General features: G+C 47.7%; 1 protein-coding gene across 3 annotated transcripts in view; it reads right to left on the bottom strand.

The window, feature by feature from the left end:
* Positions 1–846: 846 nt before the first annotated feature.
* Positions 847–21,806, bottom strand: part of cdin1 (CDAN1 interacting nuclease 1) — a 49,916-nt gene continuing 28,956 nt past the window's right edge. For 2 of the 3 annotated variants that reach the window (XM_076165497.1, XM_076165499.1), the window contains one exon: positions 848–1,112. In XM_076165497.1, coding sequence (XP_076021612.1) covers positions 947–1,112 — 166 coding nt within the window. In that variant the 3' untranslated portion in view covers positions 848–946. Of the gene's footprint in view, positions 1,113–21,806 lie in introns of all 3 variants that reach the window. The other variant, XM_076165498.1, reaches the window with a different exon arrangement.

The raw sequence follows: 21,806 nt of genomic DNA, 5'->3' as shown, positions 1-21,806 counted from the left end.
AGGAATGTTAACATGAATCACTTTGTACAATCCCATGACGCATTTGAGGACCAGAGTCGTCCTGTTCCTGTGATTATATTCCCACAACAGTAGGACCCTTAAATGTAGAACTTCAATAAAACTCTAAAAACAAAATGGGCATTAAAAACTCGGACAGTGAGTGCGTCAGCCGGTGTTTACGGAGACTGTATGACATGAGGTAAGAGGGGTCAGCGCGGGGCCGAGCTTAATCAGAAATGATCCTGTTTACCCCCGCGGAGAGTGACTGAGGGCACGGAGTGACGCAGGTGAGAGACAGACGTCCACCCGGCCCCCTGCACCGCACCTCTCTTATCTGCCCGTGGAGCGGCGGAGGAAGGAGTGACAAAGGCCAGGGCCTTGGGTGTGATAAGGAAGGGCCTTATGTCCTGCCTTGGCCCGGGCTGTCCACTGCAAGAGGCCACGCAGAGGACGGGCCGGGCGAGAGAGAGAGAGAGAGAGAGAGAGAGAGAGAGAGAGAGAGAGAGAGAGAGAGAGTGGAGCACCAACAAACCGGTGCGGGACAACGCCTCCGAGACGGCGACAGTGTTTTTCGCAAACGAGTGTGAAGCGTCGCTGGCAAGAGATACGCAAATGTCGGTGTGTATAGTAATCGTGTGTGTGTGTGTGTGTGTGTGTGTGTGTGTGTGTGTGTGTGTGTGTGGCGTCTGGGGAAGATAAAGAGAGATAGAAAGAAACAGAGGGGCGGAGGGTCAGGCGGAGTTCAGGGCAGATTTCTGCCAGTCGTCTTTCTCGCTGCAGGAAAGCCAAATTGCTTCCGGATCTAGGTACAGTGACCCCCCCCCCAGCAGTTAAACTCTGTTCCTCCCCCCTCCCCTCCCCTTTTCCTTCCTCCCTCCTTCCTTCCATTCATCCCCTCGTCTCCTCTCTCTCTCTCTCTCTCTCACACTCGTCTCGTGTTCCTTCTCTACGTCGTCTTTCCCGATTCTGGCGTTTGCCGTTCCTGCTGGTTGCCGTGGCAAAGGGTGACGATGTCCGTGGGAAAGCAGTCCTTGAGCAGGATCCCTCGGTCTCTCTGGCAGTCCAGCTCCCCGATGAAGCCGTACCAGTAGATGACGAGGCCGGGGCCGAACCTGCGGGGCAAAGAAACAAACCGAGCTGAACCTTTCATTTGTCAGCGCGTCGGTCACCTGGAGCCATGAAGCAGCCATCGATCCGTCACGTAGCTGCTGTGATATTGGGGCCTGAAAAACGCTTAGGGCTGTTTCCTTTGGATAAGACCTAACGCAAAAGGCGAATGTGCGCGTTTCTGAATGTGATATTGGCAGGAATAAGCCAGTGAGAAGATAGAAAGATGGAACAGCGGAGGCGTTGATCAATGAGCGATAAGGTGGCTGAGGCATGTTCCTTTGATCAGCCTCCAGGAAACTTGTGCTGAATCAAACAAAACGCCGCCGGTGAGATTAAGATCTCTGTGACGGGGCGATACACACTCGATCACATTACAATGGCAGCGAAATAACAATAATCAGTGAAATAACAAAGCTCCGCCGAGGCCTCAGGAACCTGTCGACGGAAGACCCGAGAGCACGCAGAGTTCAGCAGACTCCAAACAGAGCAGCAGAGTCTGCCGGCCAGCGTCCAGCTGTTTCATTCACGCTCTCTTCCACAGCCAAAGCAGCTTGGCCCCCCCCTCGCCGCCCAGTCGACGGTGCGCTCTCGGTTCTCAAAGAGCTATAAATAATGACTCGCCAAGTCACGGAGGAGTCACGTTCAGAATATTTAAATACAAAGGTGCTTTTTCCTTCATCTTCTTGCCGCTTTCCCCCCAGTCTGCTATTGAACACCTGAAGGTCCCCTGAAAGGTGCAGAAACAATTAAAATGGAAAGCTCCTCGGTGGGGATGTGCGACGTTATTTCGCTCCTCTCTCCCCCGCAAAAAGCAATAAATCATCTTTCAAGCTATTTATTATGCCCCAAAGAGCCACCGCCGGCCTCCGCAGCCTCATATAGATCATACCTATTCTTTTGAATGCTCGCCGCTGTGCATAAAGACATGTCACAGTTGAACTCTGAGCGGAGACACACACACATACACACATGCAAACAGCAGATTCAGCGCTCGGGTCCCAGACGCTCCACGATTTTTCAGAGCCTCTGGAGACGCAGACAGGAAGCTCGCCGATGGGGCGGCCAGGTAAAAGCGCGTAAAACCTCCACGTTGTGATCAATCATTTCCTGTTCAGATCCCACCTCATGGAGCTCTTTGACTCACAGGCGTCTGAAGTCATTTGTGTGGTTGTTATTTATTACCTTTTTTTTTTTTTTTTAAATATTTAAGATGGTTGACCTTACGACTCAAAGTATTTTAACCACGTAAATTACCGATTGTTACGCAAGAATCCGCCGTCGTGCCGTCTATATGTGTGTGCGGCGGCGTGTTAGCCGGGGCCTTGAGGCGGCGCATGTTCTACATATAGAATACACGTGCGCAAAAAATGTAACTACACAGACACATTTTCTCTTCCTCACACACACACACACACACACACACACACACACACACACACACACACACACACACACACACACACACACACACACACACACACACACACACACACACAAAAACACTCACACACAGAGTTGGAGAGGCCCTTACAGCAGTACATGCTCCTGCACCCCATCTCGCATTCTAGGTTTTACAGCGTGTGATTTACGGCGCTGTATCTATGAGCAAACAGGCCAAAGCTAACAGCCCTGGAGAGAGCCTGCAGATGCACACTGCAAGTTCACCACAATGTCACACACACACACACACACACACACACACACACGGAGCTCTGCCTCTGTCTCAAGCCCCCTTTTCCTCTCTCATCATTTCCGTGGTCCGTCGCCGCACATGGCCGCCAACTCTTAATATGGAAATGTTATGGAAACTAAACCTAAACATTTACATTAGTCGGGAAAAAGAGAAAGAAGGGGGGGGGGCGGTTATGCTCTTCTTTTTTAATTCAGCCGCCGCGCCGCGCTCTCTCTCTCTCTGGACGAGGGGAGGTGAGCCAGGAAGAGGAGAGGGGGGGGGGGGAGAGGGGGAGAGAGAGAGTGCAGAGGCAACCTTCTGAAAAGGTTAAAACTGTACATCAACAGATAAGGCAGCGGCGTGCGATACATCATGTCTGGGCTCCGTCAGGGGAGGCCAAGCACAAATTGAAACAAGCAAAATTATAAACACAGGGGAGCCGTGTGACCAAGGCCTCTCCATACTGTAAAGAAAATAAATGGACTTTGAATCCCACTCAGAATTAATACAAGTCAATACAGCGGGGACCTTGAGGTAAAGAATCAGAGACGGGAGGGACGGGAGGGACGGGAGAGAGAGAGGGGGGGTAGAAACAATAACAGTGAGGGGGGGGGGGGGGGGGGGGGGGGGGGGTCAGGGGGCCAAGGCTGAGTCCGATAGCTGCAGTGTGAGATTCCCGAGGAAAAGTTGCATCCAGACAGCCGGGGGGGTGAGTGTGTGTGTGTGTGTGTGTGTGTGTGTGTGGGGGTGAGGGGAGGGGGGGGGGAGTAATTATAAAGCTGCCACAGCCTATATGCTCCTATACGAGGCTCTCTGAAGCTGTGTCCTAACGTGTCGAGAGAGAGCCCAGGCTTGGATTTTGTACGGATAATTGCGGATGATTACGCGGGCTGGCTCGTCTTAACCTGATGCTCAGACCCCCCCCCCCCCCTTCCTCCCCCTCGCCACCACCACTGCCGCCACCACCGCCATCGAAGCCGTAGTCAGTCACCCATCTTCCAATAAACACCTAACTGCGTAACGAGTTGGTGAAATTGTTTGTTAAAAAAAGAAAAACCTAAAAAAGAAAAAAAAAAAGCCCTAGCTAATTTGGGGCGAGGGGCGGTGGTGTGGCGGTGGAGCGGCTTGACGAGCCGGGGCGTGGACTACGGCTGCCAGCCACGCTGTCTGTTAGTGTTAATGAGCGGGTGGTGGCGGCTTTTAAAGCAGGTGCCAAGCAGCTTACTACAGGCAGCTTAATGAGAGCGAGGCACTGGGGGAACAAAAAAGACTCAAATAGAGAAGAGAGAGTGTTATTAGCGTCGGCCCCCACACACACTCACACACACAGACACACACATGGCCAACCGCGCTGCCAACGCTGACACAATGCGAGCGGCTGGATGTACACACACACACACACACACACACACACACACAGACAGCTAAATAAACGACTGCGAATGCAAACTGTAACCCAAGAACGTGCAAACTTATTTCCCCCCGCCGAGTTGAGTTGATTTCTGCCCTCGTGCCTCTGAGCAAACCGAGGTCAGATGGGCCACAAACCCGGCGTTTAACATTTGCGCCGAAACACACAGATCAGGGTTAATTTGATCTGCTAGGTTGGGTGAGAAAAAGCTTCTCTTACGCTCCCCGGCCCGAGCGGCTCTGCCAAAACACATTACGCCACATGATGAATTATCAATAAAAATCAAGACGAATCTGCGCTGGACTTTTGGAAACGCTCTCATTCGGTTTTACATACCACACAGGCCCATTTTAAACAAACGCCCCCGCCGGTGATTTAGACAGCATAAGCCTCTACCTGACGGTGAACCCGCCGTCTCCCAGGTCTCCCCACAAAGACCTCTTTGTTTTGGCCGTCCCATACATCAGGTCACAAGGTAGGGCCACTAAAGCGCTGCCAAACATTAGCTTTACTCACTCCGGCTCTCTGCGCCATGAAATACAGGTATGGAACCTGCTGAACTTCTTCTGAGACGGAAAGTACAGCGATGAATGAGGTGAGAGGTACAGAGGAAGAAGACGACGGGAAGAAAAAAGTGTGTACACAGCCAAAGCCCTGCTCTAATAGGGTCAAAACGTGCTTGTGTGTGTGTGTGTGTGTGATGTCTGTGTGTGTGGGTGTCACATGATGTCGCCCTCCAGCTGGTGGCTTCATATCAAACCCAGGTATTTCCAGCGGCCTAAGCGAGGCAAATCAGCCGACCCCCGGACGATGAAGACGGCCCTGATAACGCGGCCTCCCCGTGCACACAAATAAGATATTTAAAGGCCGACGGCGCCCAGAGGGGGGACGTCCTCAACCGGGGAGGTAAATAATCCCTTGCTACAAAACTCTACATCCTTACTGTCCATAAATAACAGCAGTTGAATGGAAGTATTAACCTCTTCCAGACAAGTTATTAACGTGGCTGGAGCTAAGAATAGAAGCCTCTCTCTCTCTCTCTCTCTCTCTCTGTCTCTCTCCCTTTCCTCCTCCGCCGCCTCCTGCTTTCCGCTTTATGGCCGAGCAGAACTTCCAATTCGACTCAGGTATGTAAAACGCAAACATGAGGCCAGGCGGCGCTGGCGGCGGACGATCTGGCGTTAAATGAGACGCCCAAACCTACACAAGCGGCTGTGATTAAAGGGGACGAGAAGGCAACAAAGAATAAAACATCTTCCTCCAGGTGTAATTCTCCTGGACATTTTTACGCTTTCTGTCCATGAGGTATGGAAACGGAACGTGATGGGGACGACGACGGGATTTCGTCCCGATATGTCACCGTTGGAGGTTGTGATTGTGTTTGATGTGTGTGTGTGTGTGTGTGTAACGTAGGATTTGGGACGGCTGACACGAAGGAAGGTCACGTTGTGTGTGTGTGTGTGTGTGAGGCGTATTTAGAGGTAAGAGCTAATTTACGGGGCAAGAGGCCAAATGTGATCGCGGAGATTAAGGAGGGATTACCACGCTTTATCTGGTCACCGTAGCAACCGCCTCGGAGGCAGGACGCTCTGACCATCACAACATTGGTCGGTCTGAACTTGAACCAAAAATACTCCAAACTCATAAAACGACTTTATATATAAATAATTACATCCTCACACTATGATCACATGTTATAGGGTTGGATGGTTGTGATCATGATGAATATAATCTATACATTTAGATAGAAGAAGAACAGATGTTTAAGCCTTTATATTCTTTAGGACCACCTATGAGACCTCTGCCTTCTTTATCTGCCTCTTACTCATTATCACATTCTTTGACCCCTATCACCCTCTTGCACCACCTTAAAATCTAATCACTTGACGCACACAATCTGAACGGACCCTACGCCGCATCAATCAGCTGTATTGATAAGCAGCTAACGTGTGATTCTGTGAGAGGAGGGAGCGAGGGAGGGGCGGCGGCGGCGGCGGCCGCCATTTGGTTCTAGTTAAGATCCCTTCGTTCCCAAACATCTCCGACCCAGAGGGGGGAAGGAGCCATAATCAGTGTTTGGAACTCGTTAAGTCCCTTAACTGAGCATGTCGCCTACCACATTAGCAACACATATCTGGAGGGACGAGTGTGCATTGTGTGTATAATGCGCGCTGCTCCCCCGGCTCAGATCTACGGCGTCACGGTCCAACGCGCTTTGACACACTCCGGTCTGCTTTGGATGTGGAGCGAAACCAAACAAGGTGTGGTCTGGACTGGCCTCCGTCTGTTTAATGTTCAGAACTGGGTCCAAACAGTGGATACAACAAAACAACTTCACCGTGGGACCAGAACAATGTGCGTTTCTGTGGAGACGGAGCTTATGGAGGACACATACGGGACTTCCAGGCGGGACACACACTCCTTCGGTCTGTACTTGATTCCCTCGGCGTATAGGGGTTAACACTCACACAGTCAGAGCTCAGCTGATCCTTTCCCAGATAGTGACTCCCCTCCTCTTCTAATGACCCTCTACATCATGGAAATGGCTTGATCTCCTCAGTTATGGCACACTGAGTGGGTATTCATTAACACTTGATACTGGTATTATTAAATTCCAGCTTTGTAAGTGCTGTAGCAGGGAATAATCATGTCTGTGTGTTTATATATGGATTTCAAATGCGTGGTTTACACATTATGACCTGCCTTTGATTAGATCTAATCGGAAAAATAAACAATTCTCTGAGCCGTTCACTGATATCAGATGAGGCTTATTAGGCCCCAAAGCCAAACACAAGCCGCAGAGCTAATTTGGAGATGTGTCCAGAGAGTCCCTGTGGCCTTTGATGAGTCCCCGTGTCTGTATGTTCTACTTGGAGACAGGAAGCTCCCCCGCGGTGGCCGGCGCGCAGGCTTGGGGGCTGGGAGGCTCTGCAAAGACGGAGAGAGAGAGGACGGCCTCGGCGTCAGGGGGATACATGCTCCTTTAACCTGTTATTGTGAACTCCCAGCAGCCCCGGCTGATAATTACCACCTGTCTCTGGGGGGAAGAAACGCAGTCAAAAAGGAGCGGGGGAGAGAGACGGCCATTTTGTGTCTGTTGCCAGTTCTTGGCTCGGCGCAGCACTGGTCCTAATCCTGCCCTTAACCCTGCCTGCTAATGTGTTTTCAATTTAGGATGATCCCCCCCGCTACAGCCGCGGCCCTAATCAACAACAGTTTGTACTGTAACCCTATCTGGCCCTGGCTCGGGCCGCCGCCGCCGCCGCAGCCTGACCGGGCGCCTGCACCACTGATGTGTCCAGCAGAGTGAACAGTATACATGTGTACGTGCGTGTATATGATACGGTGTTTATACGTGAGGTCATAGGATGTGTGCCTGGGATACGTGTTTGTCTTCCACGTCTTGTTATGCTATGGCGCGTATAAATGTCCAACATGCACGCATACATGAAACAGCACCCGCAAAACACAAATATCCCTGAGCAGCAACGTAATGCAGCCAGACACTTCACAAAGTAAACACCAATCATAAGAATTTCATTATGAATACGAATACAAAAGCAATGATTTTAAACATATTTTGATTTCGCAGGGAGGATTTTCATTTTCCGGTGATGTTTTACAAACTTCAACCGCATATTTCCAACATATTCTCTTCATTTTCCATTCTGCAAAAGCCATTGATGATCTCCATACGTTCTCCTTCTGACACAATCTTTCAAATCCAGCTTCTACTTCAGTCAGAGCTGAATCAATAGGCGTGCACGGAGAGGCAGGTGTGAATGTTTGTTGTGTAAGGGCCCACTGGCCTCGGCATCCGCGGGTAGAACCCCCTGCCCCAAAATTAGAGCGCGGCCTCTAATGTCTCCCTGGGAGAAAAAGAGGCCTGGCTTTCGTCCAAGTCAGCACCTTTGGAAGTGCAGTCGTGTTACCACCACTAAATCAACATGTCAGCGCCTGGCCCGGTGAACTTCTTCACCCAGACTCACAGCTACCCAGCGCACCTAATGAATCGGTGTGAAAGCCAAAATCTGTCTACTAAAATGAAAACTGGGGAGGGAGAAAGAGATACAAGGAGGAGGAAGAGGAAGGGGAGGAAGGGTATTTTCTGGTTGCCGGGGTGATTATCACCAGCGGAAAGCAGACAAAGAATATCAGAGCCTGCTAACTAGAACAGCCAATGCCAAAGTTATGGTATTCTAACCATCAACCTTGGCCTCTGATTCCAAAATGGAACTGTCCCAGTTTTTTTTTTTTTTTTGGGGGGGGTCACATTTAGAGACGGACACAGGCGAAGGGCCACAGAAAAGCCGTGTGCTTACTCGGCAGTCTGTTTACATTCCTGAGGGTAATTTTAGCCCCGGGGGGGGGGGGGGGGGGGGGTCGACATGTCGTTGGGGCTTGTCAGTGGCCGGCGCAGTGGCGGCACCTGGACATGTGGGTGGTACGTTCAGACTCACACACACAAGCACACACATATTAGACCTCCAGCACACAGCAGAAAAACTATTGAAGCTTGGGGATATGTGTTGGTAAAATCCAGTTATTAGCCTTTAGAATGAGCATTAGAAGCGATTGAAAAGAATCCAACATCATCAACAAACATTAAAACCAAATTTGACTTTGAGACGCCCTCCTACAAAGGCACAGAAGAGAGGATGTAGTCTTGGTAACAGGGCCACAAGAGCACCATTAGCTTTATACAACACAGCCCCCCCCCCTTACCCCACCCACACTAGTGTTTCCACTCTTGATCTGGGGTGCAAATCTAATTTTCATTGTCGTTTTTATAAATCTGCTACGCAAACAAAACAGTTATCCCACATCAACAACCGCCGACAGCTTCCGCGTGTGTGCATGTTGGGAATTGTCTTCTTTTTATTAGTCCCAGCCCTGAGTGTCCCTTCAAACAGGGGCGGCGAAGAAGCAAGTGTCCATGTGGGCTTGTGGCGAGTGTGTGTGTGTGAGAGAGAGAGAGCGAGGGAGAGAGAGACTCTGAGCTTATCGAAACTAATTAGGCGAGGGATCAGGCTGGAAGTTAAATACTGGGCTACATGTAATGAAAGAAGCAGAGAGGGGGACATCTAGGGGTCAAGCCCACACCAAACAGTGGTCCTCAGGCAATCTGGTATTGATTTTCACTCGTTTGGGGATGAAGGTGGACAGGGGGGATGGAGGGAGGGGGGGAGGCAGCAGGGCAGAGTCTAAGGGTCTCGTGAGTTGTCAACTTGACAGTTTAACCCCTTTCCGAGTAGAGAAAACAAACAGAGGGATCTCCCGGCCTGACAGCGTTGATCTGTCACGGCGATGACACTGCAAAGCCCCACACAATGCCACACACAGAAGAAGAGGAGTGGGTGAAGAGGAGGAGGAAGAAGAAAAGGAAGAAGAAGAAGAAGAAGAAGAAGAAGAGGGGGGTAATCGCTGATACAGATATGCAGAGACACATTCCTCCAGAAGATACGACAGCACTCTACAAATATCTACACCTTGAAAAAGCTAACACTTGTTTCCATAGCAACAATTCCTTTAATGATAATATACAAATTGCACTGGAGTGTTATGTCTCTGATGTGCTCTTTATCTGCAATAACTAGCTCAACACAAGCCTCTATTACCTGAAACGGGGCCTGTGGACACATTTCCGTCCTTCTCCTCTTCAGAAACTTTGGGTTGTCCCCGATAGGACGGCACGGGCCATCCACACACACACACACTGACATGGACACACAGATGTCTGCGCTCCTCTCGCTTGTCACTCACGCGGCGAAGGCCGTCACCCCGAGCACATTCTCTCATGTCCTTAAACACTTGAAGGCCTCCTTTCACTCCCCCCACCCCTTCAAACTGCCTCATCACTTTGTCAGATTGCCAAAGGGGACTCCATTAGTCTGGCCGAGCGCAGAGCCCCAACTCTCTCTTTATACTTAACCCACACACACATACACACACACACACACACACACACACACACACACACAAACAGAGTGAGGCTGATACGCACAGCTAAGGCTGTCCACATCAAATTAGAGTGGCCCCCATTGTCCCTATTACGGCCGGGGAAGGCTCCATCATGACGGATGCTACGGGGTCCCTCACTTGTCAGGAGTTGTCAGACAGAAAGGGAGTCTGGATACACACAGCTGACAGGTAATCTTAATGTCTTCAATTAGCCCAATTAGGCCTGTCATAAACAATTCGATAAGTGCTCGACCAACACAAACAGATAAACGCACGCAGACGCGCACACACACCCACACACGCCAAGGTCTGGAGGGTATTAATGAGAAGGGTAATGGATGTATCAGTGGACGGTTGGCTCGTCTTTTGTTTTGAAGGCGGGGCTCGTCCCCCTTCCCCCGTCCCCGCCCTCGTCCCCCCGGCTCTCTCAGCTGTGCACTGCTGGCCGCTACCTGGTCAGTTCAAATTGTACCATCTCCTTTCATTAGCACATCGCCGGCTGAGAATCTGAAAGGCCGTGACAAAATTCATTTGAGACGAGCGGGAGCAGATTGCCTGAAGCAGGTGCTATGAGGGAGATAAAACAAAAGCTGCACCTTTGTGAAGCTCCGTGCGTGTGTGTGTGTGTGTGTGTGTGTGTGGGTGTGTGTGTGTGTGTGCAGAGGCTTTTCCTTGGTCTTCACATTCTGTTCTTTTCCCAGCTATGGTAAATGGATAATGACACAAATGTGCTTTACAAAAAGAAAAAGTAGAAAAGAAAGAGAGGAAGAAGTAGGAGGAGAGAAAGCTGCCCGCTGCACACGTAGAGTATTTACCAAGCTGTGGTGAAAACTAAATATTGTTTCTAGTGTGACTAAACAAGCCAACACCTCTCTGCAGAGGATGTGCGATAGGTAACATTGTTTGATTTGGTCTCCACTTTGCAGTATCTTATCGCGGTACAACGGTGACACCCACGCTACATCCCCAGGCTTTTGTCCTCTAACCGTTTCTTTAAATTCATCTATTTACCCTCGCTATCGACTCCTTTTACCTCAGAGCACACGAGAAACATTTTAGGAACCACAGTTGAGTGTTTGAAAAGGTTCGGGATCAATATTTGAGCAAGGATTCTTAACGACCGGCCTCGGTGTTAACGAGAGGAGGCCTTAAACGCCTCACGCATCAAGCAACAAACACCCTCAATGGCTTTAATTTACACATTCTCTGGACGTTTGGGGCAATTTGCAAAGTAGCAAAGAATTCGGTTAAAATCAAAGCAGTATCCTGAGTCAAGAAGACAAGAAGACAAACCGGCAGCGATCAGCGAGATCTGTGACGGACCTCTAACTCCAACATCTTAGCTCCGCTGATAGCCGGGATGCGATTTGAGGAGGGGAGAAGAAAGGACGGAGGAAAGAAAGGGAAAAGCCGTCACTGGGAAGTTGTAATAGGAAATTGCTCTTGGCAACTATTTGTTCAAGCACCAGATTTTTTTTTTTTTTCGTCTTTATGCCAACCCAGCGAGCCCCCATTGGAAAACAGGGCAGGTTTCCCTAATGAGTAATCTATTTCAAAGCAGTCGTGTCTGGGCATGACAGTTTACTGAGAGGCTTGAAGAACTGGTAATTACCAGTGTTACGGGGCAATTAATGCATATTACACTGCAGCACTCATGGCGGCGACTGTCAGCTCCCCAATAAAAATGAGCACTCTTCAGCTAAAGGGTGACATTAATTGGGCCCTTAATGACTATGCAGAGGAACCAAGCCAAATAGGAACAAAACAGGGGACTCGCTCCGACTCCAGCAGAGGGCTGGAAATTGGACTAAAAATGAGATTAATTGCTGTTTAGAAAAAAAAAATGGCAAAAAAATGTAGCGAGGGGAAGAGGGAGAAAGAGGTTGGAATTATAGGGTGCAGAGTGCAAGAGCTGCTCATACAGATGACAATTCAATTAATTATTTTATATTTTATATACCTTAAGGAGAGCACGAGGGCCGTGGTCTCGTATTTAGTGCTTTAGATTTGTTGTTGCGCGCTTGAAAGCAACACAGCATCTGGGTGCATGGGATGAATACGACGAAAAATTACGTTACAAAATTACAAATCCAGCATATAATGTGATATAAATGTAGCTGTGTGAAATCTAAACACCGGCAGGTACGTGGAGGTTTTTGCTCCTGACACATTTTCAAAAGCCAAAGGGACTAAAATACGTCTGTGGCTGAAAATCCACTCTAAAAACATTAACTTTCATCCAAAGTTAATCTGCCTCCCCAAACCCCCCTCTAAAAAATATTTGTTTAGAAAGGAGATCAAAAATGTGGCGATGGCGTGAAGTAATTCTGATTAATGTTGCTAAAGCCAGACGCGCGCTGAACACCACCTGAATATGCAAGAGCCAAATCAGAAAAATATATCAGCATGCAAAACATGCCGTCATTTGCATACATTTTTGATTTTGAATTTCTCTGCTATTTAAATATGCAGTTAGAAATAGTCCGGCGCTGCCTCTTGCGCTGTCACGCTGCACACTCACACTGTCATTGGTCCTGATAGAACTCTTCCTCTTCAAAGGGAGCTTTGCAATGGAGAGGAGAATGAGCAAATATTTGAATTGCAAAAACACATCATCTTCCGAGGGGAGAAAATTCAAGACAACTTTTTAGACTTAAAGACGGCCCCCAACCCCCAGCAAGCTAACCCTCTGCACACAGCACAAAAAGTAGAAAATATTCACGGCGTAAGCACTCTGCACACTAATTTACCATATCCAAATTTGTGTAATGGGATATGACACATTTTAGAGGGGATTTGGGGTAAAAAGGAACTTTAATTTGAAGAGAGAACCATAAAAATGTTTAAGCTGCCCTTGTATTTAACAGAAATCCACCACACAAATCCAGGTTCTCTGACAAGCTGACAAGGATTTGATTACAGAGTGAAGTGTAATTAGCTGCTTAGGTTATCTTCTGAGAGGTTGGAGTGAGGAGCACCGCCACGCTGAGGGAGCTGCTGCTGCTGCTGCTGCTGCTCCAGCTCAACTAAAAAAAGGATCTTCAGGTTGGACGGGAACACATCTCCCCCTCAGGACTCAGCACGGCCATTTTACATTACAAACCGCTGCGGGAGAATCTCAGCCGGCGTCCAACTTTAAAGCAGAAAGTCGAGGGAAAAACTGCAATAAATAACCTACATGACAAATCAATACTGTGACTCACAGCATATTTAAAAGTATGAGTTCCTCAATTTGATGCCAGGATAAATACAACATTTAAGCCAAAAGTTACAAGTCTAGCCGTGAAGGCCATGAACAACATTAACAGCAATAAATACCCATCTTCAGACATCTGAAAAAACAGCCCTGCACAGGGGAAAACACTCATCTCCTGTGTTTATGATTGTAAATTTATTTACCACAGGCTGAGAGCTACCTTGAATTTTAAAAAGTGGAAAATGTGAGCGTTTCAAATATATACCCTGAAAAATCTCTGGAACACGTGGAGAATTAAGTGGCAGAATAAACTGTGGAAAGTCAGTTTCCACCGAGCTGCCGGGTGGAAGGAATTCAGAGCTTGAAGCAAAATTATGACACCAACGTAAAGCGAAAACAACCTTGAAATGTGAAATTAACAGCATGCATCCATACATTAATTAAAGGAGGGAAAAAAGGGGAAACAAATCACAATCCTGCCTTAAAACGCTTCAATCTCTTCATCTCCTAACTCACTGTACACCGCATTACTCAGTGCTCCGCGCATACCACATCCACATCGCACCTCCCACCGCTTTAACCCTCCCGTGGCCTCCCGCCTGCCTGCCTGCCTGCCTACGTGTAGACAACTTGGAGACAGGCCTGAGCAGAAATCAAACCTGAATGATGGATGGCTTTACTGCACAATGACCTCTGTCACTGGGTTCTTGCCCTAAATCAATGCTGGCGATAAGGGCCCTGCGCCAGCGCTCACCTTGGTGCGTTCACCGGCAGACCTTATCTATGGCAGGAGGAAGTATGAGTAATAACTAAAGACAAGCCACGACAAAACCGCTAACCCCACCTTGTCAAACACAATTTACAATGTATACACGCCGCCACCCCCCTCTGCTGCAGTTAAAACAGCAATTATAAGAACAGAAGAGGTCTGATGGGAGAGCTTTGCACGTATCTGAGCTCTAAACTTAGGCAGGCGGACTAAGAGATGGAGCCTAGAGGGAGAAGTGACTCCCTTACGTACATACTCGTACATTCAGAGAATTACGAATGAGATGCAGGAATTAGAGAGGATTTAGCCGTGTGTGTGTGTGTGTGTGTGTGTGTGTGTGTGTGTGTGTGTGTGTGTGTGTGTCTGTGGAGTGGATGATCTGAAGTGATGCATGCAGGGAGGGGTGAGGAGGTCGAAGTGGAGAGGAGGGCCGACAGGGCGGGGAAGGAAAGTCTTTATGAAGAGTGCACAGAGGAGAACTCTGAGACCTTTTTGGTGCTTTTTCAATTGACAAAGTGTGTGTGTGAGACAAAGAGAGAGAGCAAGAGAGAGAGCAAGAGAGAGAGACGCATCAAAACAGAGAGGGAGACCAAACATGACATCAAACGTTTGCAATTAGCTGACCCCGTTCTCCCAGAGTCGCTGTTTGAGAAAAAATAAAACACCCTGATGAAAATATGTTTGCCTTCTCATTCTAAACGACATTTGACAAGGTTAGTAATATTTCAACTAACTGCAAAAACATTCCCGTGGTCGTAATCACTTTGCAGGGGCGCAGGTAACCTCGCAGTCAAGTTTCCCACGAACTCAGCACTGCAATTTGAAAACAACACGACGGGCAAAAAAAAAAAAAAGTAGTAAAAAGTAGTTGAAAGTTATACTCATGGCGTGTTTTGTTTCGCCCGGGCAGCTGAAGCAAAATGTTTTGTGATCATTATTCAAAGAATTTATCCTCCGTTCTAATCCAAACCGCAATGATTACCCAAAACAGAGCCAGTAGTCTTTACTCTGACCGCAAGCTCCGTCTTTAGCAGGGACTCAAGGGGGGCTGAGGACTGTCAGCAGCTCCAGGGATAGAGTTCCTCAAACTGTTAAAACCCCTCATCACCAAATTAGAAGAGGTGTAGTCTGAAGATGGACGTGTAATAAGGAAAGAGTTTACAAAATAAGAGTTCATTCAATCATTTATGTTTTGAAATTGACGTTGAGCAACTAAAGGGAGAGAGGAGAGAAGAGAGGGAAGCAAACTCAATCTGCGTCTATCCTGAGTCCTGACAAAACAAGATGAAGATAAGCAAGGAGCATAATAAAAGGGGAGGGAACAGAAAGGGACAGGCCTCAGGAAAAAGAAGGGGAAAAAAAAACACAAACTCCGTCTGAAGTTAATAGTTTTCACATCCATTCCAGGCGGGGAGAGAAGAGAATGTGAAGTGTCGGAGGGCCGGACAGTGAGCCAGGCCGGGCTTAGCCGCAGCTGTGCTCAAATTGAAGTGGCACTTTCTATCAGAGGCCTTTCACCAGACGGCTCTATTCGGCCCCCTTTTGCGCTTCCTAACCCCCGTGACACGCCGACACACACACACCAAAAAAGAAACACACACGAGAGCCGATGGTTAAAACATCGCGGGCCGTCATCGAAGAGGCCGATTCCGGGTTTTGAACGGTGAGAACGCGCCAACTGATAGAGATATGGCTACAAAATGAGAAACGGATTAGGCCCGACGTCTCCGTGGCAGCCGTTCAAAGCGGCGGGGGGGCTCCGAGTTTATATTTCACTTTGTTGGGAAATGTACGCCCGAGCTTTATCTCGAATCGGTTCCGAAAAGGAAGGATTGGGTATCGCCCCCCCCCATGTTTCAACTGCCCGCCTGTGATGAAACGTTGCGTCGACGGCGGACGCGGCGGTGGAATCTGGATCGTATCGTTACTCGTATCGTTACTCTGTGGTCCTCACTTATAGCACGAAATAGAGTAAAAGAAGAAGAAGGAAAAACATTATGAACACAAGAAAGGAAGGAAATATTAGCGATTACGTATTCGAAAGAGATTTACGAAAGGGTTCCAGGGCCAGAACACCTTTTTATGGGATCATTTCTAGACCTGGCAGAGGTTTGGGAGAACGAATCCCAGTGACCTGATAGATCTTGCACATTAGGGCTCACCGGCAATTGATGAGCGAAATCAGAAGGTCAGCGCCTGGACACCACGGGGAGCTCGTCATGTGTCTTTGATTACACACTCCCACTAACGGAGAGGCAGGGCAGAGATGTTTAAGCTATCAGGCAATCAGACCGCCGAGAGACGAGAAACTCAAACCAGAGACGGCGAGGAGAGAGAGAGAGAGAGAGGGAGGGGGTGGCCTGGGAACAAAGATGGGGGTGGGGGGGCTGGGAAGGGGTCCTGACGAAGCTCTTTAACAAATGCCAGGCCGGTGAGGAAAGACTCTTGATGTATTTTGTATCTCTTTCAGTGCGTCTGGCGAGGACAAAAAAACAGGAGTGAATTAATAAATATAAAGCAAAAGAACGGCCGGGCTAACGTCTTCATCTGCTGTGCAAATTCGCCGACTTATGGCGCATCAATCACAACAGACAAAAAAAAAGCCGGGAGGTACCAGCGAGGATATGAGAGTAAAACAAAACAATTCAAACCACATTCCGTTGTTATTCCAGAGAGAGCAAACAACGACGGAAAAGGCCACAACATGAATGAAACCAGGAACATTTCTTCAAGATGACAAACAAATTTAAAACAGTATCTGTGGATTTGATGTTACTGACTATGGTACAAACACAGATACAGCTGATTTGGTATTTTAATGACACGTTTGCATTGTAACTTTGGGATTTTCAGGCTGTTATTGTGATTTATCAAGAGTTCAAACAAAGGAAATTGATTATTAAAGCTTTTTTTCCCCCCTATATAGAATCAACAAAACACTCCTGTTGTCCATACACACAAGCAGGATACAACAGTACGTGTATGTGTGTGTGTGTGTGTGTACTTATGCACGGTGTTCCAGATAAACAAAAAACTCATTCAACACTTCAAATCTTGACACGCAGGAGAGTCTGAAGGTGAAAAAAAAAAAGCGAAGAGAAAATAAACAAGGGTGCAGGAAAACAAGGTTACATGAGGGGCAGCGGGCCTATAAAAAGAAGCCCACTGTCTGGGTTATCTATAAGGAACCACTTATCACAAGCGACCAGCTCCACACGCTGACTGATGGGCCTCGGCACAGCGCGAGTACCAGCGTATTATCTGCTACACACAGGGCCGCTCTTTAAACACACCGGCAGAAATATGAAGCATTGTTTCCTCGGCTGTCGTTCCCCCGTAGAATGTATGGGATTTGTCGCGCGGTCCGCAAATAGAAACGGAACGAGCCTCAGCCGTCTTTGTAAGTCCCGAGAAAGCAGGTGACGCATTGCTAATCAGGTAACTATGAATTTGTTTCGAGTTATTTTACGATTATTAACGACGGGCGACATCTAAAAGCGATTTGAGCGTGAGTGAGGTCACGTTCAGCCTAGGAAAAATCAATAAATCAAGAAAAGGAAGTAATCGCAGGGAAAAAGTAATCCTCCAAAAAGCCCTCTAACACTTGCCAGGTCATGAAGCTGCGCGGCCAGAACTAAAATATGCATTCTGGTCGCATCCGTGTGAGATAAAAGCTTTCTCTCTCCACACCTGATGTCACTCTATGCAACAAAATGTCCGACAGAAGAACAAAAGAGCGGATTGTTCCCATTCAAAACAGGAATATTTGGAGGGATCGTCCAAATGCTCCTGACCTCTTTCATCCCGCTGGTCTGAGAGGTTTAAGACACAAATGAAGATAGAAGTGAAGGTGAACTTAAAGTAGCTTTGTGTCTGTGTACGTGTGCAGTGTGTGAAGTGTGTGTAGTGTGTGTTTGTAGCGCACGCAGGCCTTGCTTGTGTGTTGGATGGCATGCGAAAACTATTTGTCTGCTCTATCTTTGTGCTGGGAAAAGAGCAATGCAGCTCTCCTGTCACATTTAGGGCCTAACGTGGACCTGAATGCCTTTTGGGAGGGTGGGGGGTCAGGGACCTGTGTGTGTGTGTGTGTGTGTGTGTGTGTGTATGTGTGTTTTGAAACCCCTCTGCAGCCTTCGAAATCCTCCTGTTAGATTTACTTTTTTCTTTTTTACAAAGAGCCGCTCTAATCCTTGCCCACTGCGCCTCCAGACAGGATCTCACGCGGATGACAAATGCTGCCGACTTCTTCCTGGAATAAAAACCCAGAAGGTCACCGTGGAGGGGGGAAAAAAAGGAAAAAAAAAGAAAAGCGAGGGAGGGGGGAGGGGTGGCGGTGGTCTGATGAGGTATATTGTCAAAGCTGACGAAAAAAATGCAAGTTGGTCGTGTTATGAGGTTCCATAGCGAAGCAGGAATTCATCGCATAGACACGATTTGGTCTCCGTCGAACAGTGTCACAGGCAAACAGACAGGGTGGAGGCTATAGTTCATTTATATACACACACACACACACACACACACATAGGGGGCCGTATCAAAGCTCTTACACTTACAATGTTAAATGACAAATTTGGATCCCGCACACACGCATAACCTCACTAAAATAAATAAGGGGACACGGAGGCTTAACCGGAGCTAAATCCTGAAGCTGCCGCAGACCTGAGAGTGAGGATTACACCCCAGACGCCTGCAACAATGCACCTAAACCTGCATCTTTAAAACGCATGAAATCCTGAGCCCGCTTTTGACGTTTGCCATCAGTATACCGGGTTGCTTTGGTTTGTTTGGGGGGAGGCCGGCGCTGCACTTTGTGTGTGTGTGTGTGTGTGTGTGTGTGTGTGTGTGTGTGTGTGCGTGTGGATGTGTGTGTGTGTGTGTGTGGATGTGTGTGTGTGTGTGTGTGTGTGTGTGGATGTGCCCTAAAACAAACAAGCAAAGCCCTAAAGGAACCAGCCGGCCATTGTGGGTGACTATTTTTTTAAGCTTCGGAATATTCTACCAGAGGATGTCATAACAAAGGAAACAATAAAAGAGGCCACGTTCCTGCACAGCATGGGGTATCCAGAACATGAGAAACAGGAGGAAGGCCACGTCACAGGCTGATGTTTTTGCAGTCACAAAATAAAGGTAAATTAAGCTCCGACTTGTATTTCCTTGCAAAAAAATTCACGATAACTTGAGACAGAGAGGTGGTTTTGACCATCAAAGTCCATTTTTCGTTTCCCGTTCTTTTGTGGTGCTCGTCCGTGACAGGAGTGTGAGGTGAGCTATGGGTGGGGCACAGGTCTTAGAGGTGTCGCATCGTCGCCTCAGAAGCTACGGCTCCCATTCCTCAGGCACCAACCCCCGTGATGTCCGGCCTCGTTGGATCAGCCGAGGCCCCTGGGTGCCCGTCTCTCAGGTGACATTCCCTATATCTGCTCCAGCTCTGTGACGGCCCCCCAACCCTCCCCCCACTGCCGCAGAGGCTCAAGCTATCAAATCTTACCCGACTAACCTTGTTGTTTGCGAGCAACGGGCCCGTAGAGGCCGGATACACACATGTGAGTGTTTGTACATGTGAGCAAACATCCCATAATTACATAGTGTAAATATTAAAACAAGACAAACACAACCAGGCTTACACACGAAAGCAAATAATCTGTAAATCGAGGGATCTAACGGTAGAATCGGAGATAAAGGCGCAATCTGGAGAAGAGGGAGTCATTACACGGCATTAAGTAAGCATTCCTGGCATTACGGAAGTTCAACAAAGAATGATGGACATGTCTATTAAAAAAAGAGCAGCGACGTGCAATATCTCGCATCGGAAAAAATTAATTTCATGTCAAGGCGGACGGGAGTGAGTGCTGTGAGATTATAACAGAATTACAATGCAATCTCGAGACGCAAAAAACCCAACAGCGCGCAGCTCCAGACGTAATTGGAAAAAGTTGACGAAAAGAACTCGAGGATGTCCGACTGCAGCTGTGTCAACTAATATAAAACATCAAATAAATCAACTTTCTGTCTTTTCCTTTGCCAATGTGTCCGCCAGCAGATTAGTAATGTTGGAAGAATGGCTTGGAGGGGGGAGGGGGGAGGAGGGGAGGGTCTGGAGAATCATTACTTCCTCATTAATTGCAGGTTTTTACTTCCATTACATATATCAGGAGAACAAAGGACTCGCATCAAACTCGTCTGCACAAATCGGACTTGAATGGAGATCGATACGCTGCTTTTGGAGTAACAGAATGTTCCCTTTGGTAATTAGTGGAGGATGTATATCACCTAAAATCTGACACTGTACCACTTGCAAAAAAAAGGTTCAAAACAAAAAGAAGGGCACATAAGACACAGTTGAACGTTCCAACCTCCGCAAAAACCTCCCAATGGTCAAGCCGGATGATGTATAACAGCAAACTCTGAAGTCTTCACCCCCATTTCTATGAGGGAGAAATGAGGCATACTGTCCCATTATATCGCTATAAATCATTTTTTTGCGGACAGCTGACAGCCTTTTATCAGATCTAACCTTTTCAAGCCTCCATTAAGAGAGCTCACATTTTCAACTCTGACACGTTTGCAGTTTACAAATCTCACAGCTGATTTACTTTGGGAGGGGGTGAGGGGGGCGGGGGGCTACAATGCTCATTTCCACACAGGCAGGGCCATTGTCTTGGGTTGGGACACAAGAAGGGGGGGCAGCAAGAGGAGAATGAGTGAATCTATTTAACTCCATGTTTACCCTTTTAATGCGTCATAATGCCGTGCAAAATCTATCTTGTAATAAACAGTATATTCTGATTTACCTCATTGATTCTTTTGTCCCGCACAACTGCTGCACTGAGGGCAATTAAAGGCCACAACCATCCCTCATAATCTGACAAATGAATAATGAATGGATGGACTTTAAGGTTTTCTTTTTTTTTCCTGTGAGACGAGACGAGATGCTGTCAGACTGTGAAAGAAGCAAAGATGAGACATTCCCACACAGGGAACACAAAAGGCGAGTGTACGTCAGATTAAGAGGAAGCCTTTTTGTCTGTGTTCCTGCTCTGATGTGAGCGCTTTGCTGTTAATGTTTTGATTGTTCGTGATTCCTCAGTGTTTTTTTTTGGGAGCGAGCTGTGAAAACACACTCAACGACGACAAATCAATGATCCACGGATCCATCTACATATCCATCCATCATGGATCAACACATTCCCTCTTTCTTTTGTCCGGCCGTCTAGATAAACCACTTTTAAAAGGACTCCGCAGAGTGACAAGAGCATATTAAGTGAATAAAGATTTGCTGTGCATGATGGCGTGACATCAACCAAGACGACCAAATCAAAAATAATTCTGGAAAAGGCATCATAAGACTTTAAGGGTAAAAAAAATCAGGTGTTATTATCTGAAAAAGATCCTTCATACAGACGGCGGTGAGCTGAAATCATCAGATAAATACAAGAGCAGGAACATCAGTTACTGCAGCTTGAGTTATAGGAACGACTTTGCCAACCATAATTGATTTAAGCACACCACAATCAGAGAGGGGCAGTTAAGGTGGTGCCATGCCAGGATCTATATTTCATTACATGCTGTGTTTAACTTCACCCACTTCTCCTAAAACACACAAGAGGCTCATTATGTGTTTAATATTCACCAGCAGGTGAATAATTTTTATGCAACTCTGATAGTTGGGCGAGATGGATAACTCAAT

Source organism: Genypterus blacodes, unplaced genomic scaffold (assembly GCF_046128005.1).
Source record: "Genypterus blacodes isolate CSIRO-AG114 ecotype Tasmania unplaced genomic scaffold, CSIRO-AGI_Gbla_v1 ptg000147l_1, whole genome shotgun sequence".
Lineage (NCBI taxonomy): Eukaryota > Metazoa > Chordata > Actinopteri > Ophidiiformes > Ophidiidae > Genypterus > Genypterus blacodes.
The sequence above is the reverse complement of the archived record's forward strand: the minus strand, read 5'-3'. Positions and strand labels throughout refer to the sequence as shown.